General features: G+C 53.3%; 1 protein-coding gene across 1 annotated transcript in view; it reads left to right on the top strand.

The window, feature by feature from the left end:
• Nucleotides 1-11,923, top strand: part of RTN4RL1 (reticulon 4 receptor like 1) — a 68,789-nt gene extending 56,866 nt beyond the window's left edge. The window contains exon 2 of the mRNA XM_038759571.1: nucleotides 10,559-11,923. Coding sequence (XP_038615499.1) covers nucleotides 10,559-11,901 — 1,343 coding nt within the window. The 3' untranslated portion in view covers nucleotides 11,902-11,923. The remainder of the gene's footprint in view (nucleotides 1-10,558) is intronic.
• The last annotated feature ends 489 nt before the right edge of the window (nucleotides 11,924-12,412 follow it).

The raw sequence follows: 12,412 nt of genomic DNA, 5'->3' as shown, positions 1-12,412 counted from the left end.
AGAGTGGTGATGACTTAACTTGTCCAAAACAGAATTCCTATCTTCCCACCCAAACCCTCCGGCTTTCTCATCCCTGTAACAACACTACCATCCTCCCTGTCTCACAAGCCTGTAGTTTTAACATATCATCCTCATCAGTTCATTCATTCATTCATTCATATTTATTGAGCGTTTTCTGTGTGCAGAGCACTGGACTAAGGACTTGGGAGAGTACCATACAACAATAGACACATTCCCTGCCCACAAAGAGCTTACAGTCTATCTCATTCAATCCACAGATTCAGTCTGTCACCAAATCCTGGCAGTTCTACCTGCACAACATCTCTAGAATACCCCTTTTTCTCTCCATTCAAAACCGATACCATGCTGGTCCAAACCCTTATATCCCACCTCAACTATTGCATCCGCCTCTTCTTTGACCTCTCTGCCTCCAAACTCTCCCCAGCTTAGTCCACACTGCTGCCAGGATCATTTTTCTAAAATGTAATTCTGCACACATCTTCCCACTTCTCAAAAACCTCCAATGATTGCCCATCCATTTCCACACCAAATAGAAACTCCCTGCCATTGGCTTTAATAATAATAATAATAATAATAATAATAATGGAATTTATTAAGCACTTATCATGTGCAAAGGCACTCAATCAGCCCTCCCCCTCCTACCTCACCTCACTACTACCTCACCTCATTCCTCTCCCACTACAACCTCACTCCTCTAACACCACCCTGACTCACGGTGCCTCCATCTTGTCTCTTTCACCACTGACCCCATTCTGCCATCCTCCCTGTTGCCTGGAACCTCGCTCCCCCTTCATGTTTGAAAGATTGCTACTCTCCCCATCTTTGAAACCTTACTAAAGCGGCATCTCCTCCCCAAACCCTCCCCTGACTAATGTCTCATTTCCCCCACCCTATTCTTGGGTCTGTAACCTCTAAGCACTTTGTAACCCCAACCCTAATCCCTTAGCGTTAAATACATAGCTTCATACTCTGCTGCTTCCACTATGTGCAATTTCTATTAATAATAATAATAATGATGGCATTTATTAAGTGCTTACTATGTGCAAAGCACTGTTCTAAGCGTCTCCCCCACTACAGTGCAAGCTCCTTGAGAGCAGGGATGGTGTCCATCAACTCTACTGTAGTGTACTCTTCCAATGAACTAATCAGTCAACCAATGGTATTTATTGACCACTTACTATCTACCATAGGATAGAGTAGGTAGACAGGATTCTTGCTGTGCTTACAGTAAGCTCTCAATAAATACCACTGATTGATCAATTGATTGAATGAGGCGCTGGGAGGCTGGATGCCCAGGCTGGCTGCAGGACACAGTCCCTGCTGGAAGAAAGTGCTGCAGAGGGTAGAAGGCATTGTTGTGTGCAGGGAATGTGTCAGTTTATTGTTCTGTTGTGCTCTCCCAAGCGCTTAGTAAAGTGCTCTACACATAGTAAGTGCTCAATAAGTACGATTGATTGACTGACTGCTGCAGCAGAGGGTGAGGGGCCAGATTGGGGAGGGCTCCTGGCCTCGGTAATATCTGTTGCCGAATTGCGCTTTCCAAGCACTTAGTACAGTGCTCTGTTCACAGTAAGTGCTCAATAAATACGACTGAATGAATGAGTGCAGCTCCTTGACTGAGGCTGTTTATAAACCCCCATTTTGAAATGCCTCCTATGTGGCAACTGGAATGATGAAAGGCCCCCCCGAATGGGACTAACAAAGACGAGTTATACTTCAGGATAAAAACCCATAGAAGCGGCAGTTGCTGAAAGGAGAATAAATTGTATTAACTGCGGTCAGATAGGAAGGGAAGGGTGTGATTGGAGAGGTTCGCTCTTTCCCAATCCCAGACAAAATAGGATGGAGAATCCAGGAACCCCGGGAAGGATCCAAGCCTGGTTGACAAGGCCTCTGGGAGCCGCCCAGGAACCCTCTGGGAAAATGGAGCCCGTCCATCTTACAGCGCTACTCAGCCTGGCCTGGTTCACTCTTGCCAAGTCAGTTTTCCAGTAAGAGATAGAAATGGCTCTTTCTGCTGTTCATCATTTGTTTTCATTTGGGAAGGTAGGAGGGGGCGGAGGAGAAGAGAATGCAGGAGGGTCACGGGGTAGGGAATGTGGAACAAAGATAGGGGATGTGGGGCAGGGGGACGTGGGACAAAGAAGATGGAACAGGGAGGTAGAACTGGGATATGGAATGGGGCCTGGGGCCGAGGACGTGGGTGGAGACTTGGGTCAGTGATGTGAAGCAGTGATGTGGACAGAGTTGCCGACCTGTCACGCGCATCCTTCCTCTGGCCTGGAATGCCCTCTCTTTTCATATCCTACAGATCATCACTTTCCCCGCCTTCAAAGTCTTACTCAAAGCACATCTCCAAGAGGCCTTTCCCTGCTAAGCCCTCGTTTCCTCTTCTCCAGATCCCTTCTGCATCACTCTTGCACTTGGATTTACACCCTTTATTCATCTCTCCCTCAGCCCCCAGCACTTACTTACATATCCATCATTTATTTATATTAATGTCTGTCTTCCTCTCTAGACCGAAAGCTTGATGTAGGCAGGGACTGTGTCCGCTATCTCTGTTGTAGTCTACTCTCCCAACTGCTTAGTGTAGTGCTCTGCATACAATAAGAGCTCAATAAATATGACTGATCCGTTAATTAATTGATTGACCAGTCAGGAATAATTTGATTAGGCGCCTGGGTTTACTCAAGGGAGGTGGAGCCTAGAGAGGTCTCTGGATGGAAAGCATCTTCCCCCCATAAATCCCCAAACTCATCCTACCCTGTTTACCTCACTCCCTGGCATTGTGGCAGCCACCCGGGGCAGCTGCCCGGGGTACCCTCCTGGGGTTAGTTGTTGCCCTAAGTGTGATCCATCTAGTCTGAAAGCTCTGTGGTTAGCTCAGATGGATCCTGGAGTGAGCAGAGAGGGGCTGCCCCTTGGCAGGCCTGGCTGGGGGAGAAGAGGTAGAGGTGGCTGTGGGAATCCCTAGGCTGATCTCAGAGCCCTAGGAGTGATGCAGAGTAAAGAGGGAGGATGCCACCCAAAGCCCCAAGGGATTTTCTCCAGGACATGAGCTGGGAGAATGGAAGTGATAGGGTCACAGTAGAGAGCAGCTCTTGGCCTAGGAGATGAGGAGCAGGTCTCTCACGCATCCATTCATTTGTTGGTATTTATTGAGCAAATACTGTGTGCAGAGAGAGCACTATCCTGAGTATCTCCCCTCATCCATTAAAATGTGCCTCAGATGGGAAGGGGCCAGGATCGCTACTATCAATCAGTCAGTCATTCAATGGCATTTATTAAGGCTGTTCTATTTAATCAGTTGATTGAATTAATGATTGAATTAATCAATTAAATTAATCAATTAATCGGTGGTTATTTATTGAGTGACTACTGAGAGCAAAGCACTGTACTAAGCTTTGGGCAGAGGGCAGTGGAGGCAAAAATCAATCAGTGGTTTTTATTGAGTGCTTACTGTGTGCAGAGTATTGTACTAAGCACTTGACAGAGTACAGTACAAGAGAGTTGGTAGACACGTTCCCTGCCTGCAGTGAGCTGAAGTCTACTGGGATCTTCAGATACAAAATTCTAAACCAGTGAGTCGACGCGTCCCTTCTTCCTGTTAAAAAAGTCTTTTGTTATATCTAATCTCTGCCACTTCTCTGTTTTGTGACCTTGGGCAAGTCACTTAACTTCTCCGGGCCTCAGTTACCTCATCTGTGAAGTGGGGATTAAGACCGTGAGTCCTATGTGGGACAGGGCCTGCGCCCAACTTGATTAAACTTTAAGCACTTAGTACAGTGCTTTGCACACAGTAAGCACTCAATAGATAATTAATAATAATCGATAACAAATATACTGAATGCAGGAATCTACTGCAGTACTTAGAACAGTGCCTGACAAATAGCAAGCACTTAATAAATTCCATTTTTAAAAAAGCAGCTGATCTCCACCTTCTGTACAATTTATGGTCGTGGTGATGGATTGAGTTGCTTTTAGGTGTCTCCTCCAGATGAAATAATTCTAACTCCTTTCCCGTTCCCTCCCAGGTCCTACCAACCTCACCAACCCAAACTCCCTCCCCTCCTCAGCTGGTAAAACCTTGCAGGGGGCCCCAGGAGTTGGGGGGACGGCGGTCCCCCCTGTTCCTGATCTTCAGGCTTCCCACAGAATCAAGGGGAACAATGGTCTGGGCTCCTGAAGCCCAACTGTCATCCTCCCAGCCCTCCCCGCCAACTTCCACCCTGCTGTGCCACTTTCTCTGCACGCAGTAATGAGTTTCTTTCACCCTAATGGACACCAGTGAGTGGAGCCCTTTTGTTTGCATCAATTCCAATCATGGGATCAGTGCGGCTGTTCTCAACCTATTAACCCTGCAGAGGTTCCGAGTGGGCCGTGCTTGGCCTGGTGGGCAGGGGTGTGGCTTGGGTATCGAGCTGAGCCAGGTGCCCCTCCTTGGGAACAGACCCCCGAGGAAAAGACCCCCACTGCTCCTCATCCCAAGAGAGCGCCTGGGGGCCCGAAGCAGTATCAGCCCAGAGCTTGGGGGCAGAATTTCTGGGGAGACCCTATTCTTACTGGCCCAGAGCCTTTTTTCTTTCTGACCTGGGACCATCTGCACAGCTGATGGGGGCCAAATCCCTCTGCTATTACCCCCCACCCCACCCGGGGCAGGGCTAGGAACTTCAGGGTGGAGGATAGGGTGCTGGAAGAGGGGGTCCCCAGTTATTGGACTCTAGAGAGGCTGATGAACTCCTCCTGGTGACTGTTTTATAGGGGGCAGGGGGACCTCTGCTCTGGCTCAGTCCAGGCAGGACAGGAAAAATAATCTCGGAGAGTAAGGGAGGAGAAATGTACACCTTAAACAATCTATTTTTTTGAAATAATAAAAGCACACCCACACTGTGTCCCTCCCTCATTTCTCATGCTCTCTGCACCACTCTCTCCTCTTCCACCCACACCCTTGCACTCCCTCCTCCACGGTCTTCATCATCACCATCCCCTTGCCTCCTCAGTGGGGATCTGAGCCAGCAATCTGTCCAGGCCAGGACGAGGGACCACCATCTCTGGAGAGGAGACCACTACCCACCTCCGCCTCCCCTCAGAAGCCCTTTCCATCCTAAAGAGGGGTTCAGGCAGAGTCCCCCTTCCTTCAGCCCTCCCTCTCCTCACCCTCACTCTCATGGGCACCCACACTTGCCCACTTTAAGAGCAGCTGCTTGCCAGGAGTGATGGGCAGTGGTCTAGGAGGCAGCCCCTCTGTCTGCCACCCTACCCCTCTCTTCTCCCTACTTGGAGCAGAGTTGGAGCCCACGATGCCCATTTGCTGTGGATGTGACCTCAGTGGGGAGGGATGGAGACTGAAACCAGATCCCCTCCCCTTAGGGCCCTGGGGATGTCAGCCTCTCGCAGGTCCCCTCCCAGCTGGCCAGAGGCTTGGGGACGGAGCCCGGGAGTTCCATCCCGGGCCTCCCCTCGGCTCTCCAGGGAAGGTCAGGGAAGAGATTGGGGTCTCGAGCCAGTCAGGCCCTGCCCCAGAAGGGTATGCAGACTGGCACTGGGGCTGGATCCCTTAAAAGCAGTCCTGATGCAGAGACCCTGTTTCTGATACACCCCTACCCAATCCTGGAGCTTCAGGACCGCTCTGGCCCTGCCCCAAGCAGGCCCCCTGCAAGTCTCCCCCCGCCCCTGCCCACCCCCAAGAATGATCAGGAAGCGAGGGAAGGGGTTTCGGAGAAGCGGGAAGGGTATGGAGGGGCCAGCCCCGGAGCATCCCGTGCAGCCACGCCTTGGAGGTCATAATTGCTATTAAATCACGGCCTAACCAAATTATGCAAAAACCAAATTATCTCCAATGATTTTTATGCTTTTGAAATGTTCCAGAGACGCCGGGGTGATTACTGGGGGACGGGTAGCAGCTGTCACTCTCTGGGAGTGCAGAATTCCCAACAGCTGGGAGCTGTCAGTTCTTTACGATGTCGCCGTTAGCTGCAAATGAGAGAGGCGGTTGGCACGGTGGTGGGCAGGCCGAGGGCACCGGGGAGGGTGGATGCCGCTTCGAGCCAGGCCCCGGGGCCCACTCCCGCCCCAGGGTGGGGTTAGCAGACCTCCCCCTCCACACGTCCACCCCTCAGCCAGCGGAGACACGGCTGACCCTGGCCCGGGCAGTGTTAATGGACATGTCTGAGCTCTGAGCCGTTCAGCCTAGAGCCGATCCCGAGGAAGCAGCGGGCAGGTCTGGGGCAGGGGCACGGAAGCACCGGCCTTGTTGGGGTAGAAGGAGCCTGCCATCCTGCCCAGCTCCTGCCCCTATCAACCACTCCAAGTGGCAACCTTTTTCCCCAAGCAGTAGACTTCCTTCCTTCCCCACTGTCGCAGGTAGGCCCTAGCTGGGTCCTGGAGAGGGGAAACCCTCTTTAAGACGATGTTTAGTACAATACGCTTCTGCGTCACTCTTCCACTTGGCTTTGCTTCTTTTACTCACCCCACCCTCAGCCCCAGAGCACTTATTTACATATCTGTAGTTTATTTTTTATCAATGTCTGCCTTCCCCTCTAGACTGTGAGCTCGTTGTGGTCGGGGAACATGTCTGCCAACTCTGTTGTATTCTCCCAAGCGCTTAATACGATGCTCTGTTTGCTGTTTCCATTCTTCACCCCTCCCTCTTCCCTCGTCTCCCGCCCCCACCAGCCTCGTCACCCCCTGACCCTCTGCTCCCCCTAGCAGCATGGCCTAGTAGATAGAGCACAGGCCTCGGAGTCAGAAGGTCATGGGTTCTAATCCCGGCAACGCCACTTGTCTGCTTTGGCACCTTGGGCAAGTCACTTCATTTCTCTGTGCCTCAATTACCTCATCTGTAAAATGGGGATTAAGACTGAGAGCCCTACGCAGGATAGGGACTCTGTCCATCCAGTTTTCTTGTATCCGCCCCCCAACACTTAGTACAGTGCCTGACACATAGTTAAGTGCTTAATAAATACCATAATTTATTATTTATTTTTATCTCCCCCTACCCTCCACCTTCTGATCCCCCCATCCCCACCTCTACCCTTCACCCTCTGATACCCCCTTCCCACTAGTCCCCAGCTCCCCTGCCACCTCACTCCCCTCTAGCCCTGGGTTCCTGGACCTCTCTTTGATTTGATATCGGCTGATGGAAGCATGGCTTTCAAGCCCCCTCCCTTCCTCTCCCCCCTTCACCACTCCGGAGAGGACCTGTGGACTTCTCACCCACGTCCTCCTTCTGGCTTGAAACAACCTCCCCCTTCATACCCCTACCTTCAAAGCCTTATGTAAAGCACATCTCCTCCAAGAGGCCTTCCCTTACTAAGCTCTCATCTGTTCTTCTCCCACTCGCTTCTGCGTCACTCTTCCACTTGGCTTTGCCTCTTTTACTCACCCCACCCTCAGACCCACAGCACTTATGTACATATCTGTAGTTTATTTTTTATCAATGTCTGCCTTCCCCTCTAGACTGTGAACTCGTTGTGGTTGGGGAACATGTCTACCAACTCTGTTGTATTGTATTCTCCCAAGCACTTAGTACGATGCTCTGCACACAGTAAGCACTCAATTAATTCAATTGATGATGATCTGCACATAGTAAGCGCTTAATAAATATGATTGATAGGAGGAGTTAGGGCCCTGGCAGGGACAGGGGAAGAGGCGATACGACCTCAAGCGAGTCCCTTCCCACATTGGGTTGAGGTGTGCTGTCTTGGCCTAAATTAACTGGCTGCAGGTAGAACTGGGACTACTAAAATCCAGGTTTCTTAATGCCCAGAACCCTACTCTTTTCACTGGACCTGCAACTAGGCCGACTCTTTCGCTAGACTGATCGGGCTGTAGGTGGGAAATCCAGGATGCGGGTGGGGGCCCCCACAGTTCAGCCGAGCGCATCTTGCCTGTGTCTGGATTAGGTTTCTTTGAGACCAGTACCCCACCCGGGCAAATCGCCTGTGGGTCCGTGGGGACGGGATGGACGTAGGAGTCCTGTGGGTGAAATGCTGTGTAACAATGAGGGAGCCCGTCCTCATTAATAATGCATTCGGAAGAAGCAATCTCCACTTCCACTAGCAAGCTGATACCCTGGAAAATAGCAGGTAATGATGAACATTCATAACGAGGCTGTTCTAATAATGAGTGCAGTGCTATTATAAGACCACAAGCTGGACACATCCGAAAATAAATTATTTTAAGGATCCATTAACGAATGCCTAATTAATGCCCAATTAGAGTGGAGCTAAAGAGGAAGTGCTCTGGCCAGTGGTGAGTGCTCACCGCAGCCATGGAGACTGAGCACGGTGGAAAAACCTAGCCACGGTAGGAGCAGGAAGAGAGAAAGAGAGATGACTAGTGGGGAGGGGAGGGATGGGAAGAGGGCCCACCATCATCATCAGTCGTATTTATTGAGCGCTTACTATGTGCAGAGCACTGTACTAAGCGCTTGGGAAGTACAAATTGGCAACATATAGAGACAGTCCCTACCCAACAGTGGGCTCACAGCCTAAAAGGGGGAGACAGAGGACAAAACCAAACATACTAACAAAATAAAATAAATAGAATAGATATGTACAAGTAAAATAAATAAATAAATAAATAAATGAGGGCCCACCAGGAGTGGGGACGGGACTACACCCTCCTGGTTCCCATTTTCCACTGCCCAACGTAGTTCCCGGAGACATCTCCCTCCCCAATCCCTTTCCCTTCAAGGGAAGGTGGACTGGCCTCTGTTGGCCAGGCCTCTGGCAGTTCCTGTCCATCCCGGTACCAAGCCTTGGACCGCAGCCTCCAGATGGGGGGAAGTGTCTGGTTTGGATCCATGTCTGGGAGGGGCCCGTGTAGATGCCTGTGAACATCTCACCCGCTTGCTGCCTGGTTTCCCGGCCCCGGCCCCTGTGGGCTCTCCCGTAGTGGATGGAGGACAGCCCAATGTGCTTCCCTGCTAACCTTACCCCTGCAAGTGGGGAAGAGGGCTCTGTCCAGGGGGATGAAGTGGGTACGGGTGGGTTTAATTGGGTCCCCCAACTGCTCCGACCCCTCCTTATCCCTTCCAGTCTGCCCGCCCTCCCAAATGGCACCTCCCACAAGCCTGAAGCCCCCCTGCACCCAATCCCCAACCTCCATCCTAACCCCAACCCCCTCTCCCCTGCCCGGCTCACAAAAGCAGCATGGCGTAGTGGATAGAACACAGGTCTGGGAATCAGAAGGTCATGGGTTCTAATCCCAGCTCTGCCACCTGTCTGTTGTGTGACCTAGGTCAAGTCACTTCACTTCTCTGGGCCTCAGTGATCTCATCTGGAAAATGGAGATTGAAACTGTGAGGTCCGGGCAGATGATGAGGATGGCATTTGTTGAGCGCTTAACTATGTGCAAGGCACTGTTCTAATCACTGGGGGAGGATACAGGGTGATTGGGTTGTCCCTTTTGGGGCTCACAGTCTCCAACCCCATTTTGCAGATGAGGTAGCTGAGGCCCAGAGAAGTTAAGTGACTTGCCCAGGGTCACGCAGCTGACAGGTGGCGGAGCCGGAATTGGAAGCCATGACCTCTGGCTCCCAGGCCCGAGCTGTTTCCACTGAGTCACGCTGCTTCTCTAAGATCCTCAGCAACCTGATTTCCCGCACCTTGAGAAGATAATCATCCCCAAACCAGGCCCTGACAGTGAGGGTGTGCGCTTGAAGCAAAAATTCCTCACTCTCGGCTTCAGGTCTTCAAGGCTGTCCATCCCCTCGCCCCCTCCTACCTCACCTCCCTTCTCTCCTTCTCCAGCCCAGCCCGCCCCCTCCGCTCCTCTGCCTCTAACCTCCTCACTGTACCTCGTTCTCACCTGTCCCGCCGTCGACCTCCGTCCCACATCCTTCCCCTGGCCTGTAATGTCCTCCCTCCACACATCCTCCAAGCTAGCTCTCTTCCTCCCTTCAAAGCCCTCCTGAGAGCTCACCTCCTCCAAGGGGCCTTCCCAGACTGAGCCCCCTTTTTCCTCTCTTCCTCCTCATCCCCCCCACCCTACCTCCTTCCCCTCCCCACAGCACTTGTATATATATTTGTACAGATTTATTACTCTATTTATTTTACTTGTACATATTTACTATTCTATTTACTTTGTTAATGATGTGCATCTAGCTTTAATTCTATTTGTTCTGACGACTCTGACACCTGTCTACATGTTTTGTTTTGTTGTCTGTCTCCCCCTTCTAGACTGTGAGCCCATTGCTGGCTAGGGACCGTCTCTATATGTTGCAGACTTGTACTTCCCAAGTGCTTAGTACAGTGCTCTGCACACAGTAAGTGCTCAATAAATACGATTGAATGAATGAATGAATGAATGAATGAATGTGAGCCCCACGTGGGACAGGGACTGTGTCCAACCCAATCTGCTTGTGTCCACCCCAGCACTTAGTAGAGTGCCTGGCACCTAGTAAAATGCTTGACAAATGCAATTATTACTACCTCTCTTCACAGCCACCCTGACACCCTTTCCCTTCTATTTCTCTCTCACGCTCTCCCTTTCCCTCTCTTTCTCTCTGTCTCTGACCACTCTGTCCTCCCAGGGCGCTGTGTGGAGTTGTTCCTGGTGCTCTTCGGGCTGGAAATTCAGGTCACCACCCCCTGCCCCGTGGACTGCGTGTGCTACCCGGCGCCCATGACGGTGAGCTGCCAGGCCCACAACTTCGCCGCCATCCCCGAGGGCATCCCGGAGAACAGCGAGCGCATCTTCCTCCAGAACAACCAGATCAGCCTGCTCTTGCGCGGCCACTTCACGCCGTCCATGGTCACCCTGTGGATCTACTCCAACAACATCAGCTTCATCGCCCCGGACACCTTCCGGGGCTTCGTGCACCTGGAGGAGCTGGACCTGGGCGACAACCGCCACCTGCGGGCCTTGGCCCCCGAGACTTTCCAGGGGCTGGTGCGGCTGCACGCCCTTTACCTTTACAAGTGCGGGCTCAGCTCCCTGCCCGCCGGGCTCTTCGGCGGCCTGCACAACCTGCAGTTCCTCTACCTGCAGGACAACCACCTGGAGTTCCTCCAGGACGACACCTTCGGGGACCTGGTCAACCTAAGCCACCTGTTCCTCCACGGCAACAGGCTGTCCAGCCTCCACCAGGACACCTTCCGGGGCCTGGTCCACCTGGACCGGCTGCTCCTCCACGAGAACCAGCTGCAGTGGGTGCACCCCCGGGCTTTCCACCACCTCCAGCGGCTCACCATCCTCTTCCTCTTCAACAACAGCCTGTCCGAGCTCCAGGGGGACTGCCTGGCTCCCCTGGGAGCCCTAGAGTTCCTCCGGCTCAACGGCAACCCCTGGCACTGCGGCTGCAAGGCCCGCTCGCTCTGGGAGTGGCTGCGCCGATTCCGGGGCTCCAGCTCCAGCGTCCTGTGCCGGACCCCCGAGCAGCTGAGCGGCCAGGACCTCAAGGTGCTCCAGGCCGAGGTCTTCCGGGCCTGCTCCACCTCCTCCTCCGAGTCCCTCCACCAGATCAAGGCGCACCCGCTTCCGGCCCCGGACCGGGGCGTCCCCCGGGACCGGCTCCCACCCCCCCACGCCTCCAGGGAGCGGGATGGCCCACCCGCCTCCCGCCCAGGCTCCCGCAAGCCCGGCAAAAACTGCACCAGCTACAAAACCCGCAACCAGACCTCCAAGCCGGGGGGCGGGCTGGGGCCGCAGAAGGGCATGCCCGAGGGCCAGGACTACGCGCCCGACTACGAGGCCAAGTTCGGCTTCGACCTGATGCCCACGGCCCGGCCCAAGCGCAAGGGCAAGTGCGCCCGGCGGACCCCCATCCGCGTCCCCAGTGGGGTCCAACAGGCCTCCGGGGCCTCTGCGGCCGCCGGGGCCTCGCTCCTCCTCTGGATCACGGTGGCCACGGCGGCGGTGGTCACCCTCCGTTGAGCCAGGGGGGAGAGCAGGGGGTGGGCGCTGGCTGGGGGCGGGTGCCGGCCACCTGGCTGCCGCCGGACACCATCTCTTTTCTCCTTCTCTTCTTCGGATGGGAAGGATGTGGTGCTCCCAAGGGAAGAAGGGGGAGTCGTCGGGTGGCACCCACCCGCGTGGATTTTCCCTCCCTGAGCTGCCCGGTCCGGCCCGGCCGCAGCCAGCCTGGATTGGAGGCCTCAGCCCTCAGTTGTCCCCCCACCACAGCCCGGACCGCCCACCTGCCGAAAAGCCAACCCCGCCAGAGGGACGTGAGGGACACCAGTGTGACAACTGGTCAAACGAACGAGAGCGGGGCACTCTGCGAAATCCTGTTCATTTCAGGGGCCTTTGACAGACCCCTGAGATTACTAGAGGGAGCACAATTGTTGTAAAAAACAAAACAAAAAAACCAACAAAAAAACAAAAAGCGAACAAAAAAAGATCACCGATTAAGCCTAGGCCATTTATCTGCAAGTCTGTAGGTGTG

Source organism: Tachyglossus aculeatus, chromosome 17, assembly GCF_015852505.1.
Source record: "Tachyglossus aculeatus isolate mTacAcu1 chromosome 17, mTacAcu1.pri, whole genome shotgun sequence".
NCBI lineage: Eukaryota > Metazoa > Chordata > Mammalia > Monotremata > Tachyglossidae > Tachyglossus > Tachyglossus aculeatus.
Note: the sequence above shows the minus strand (reverse complement) of the source record. Positions and strands in the feature narration are given on the sequence as shown.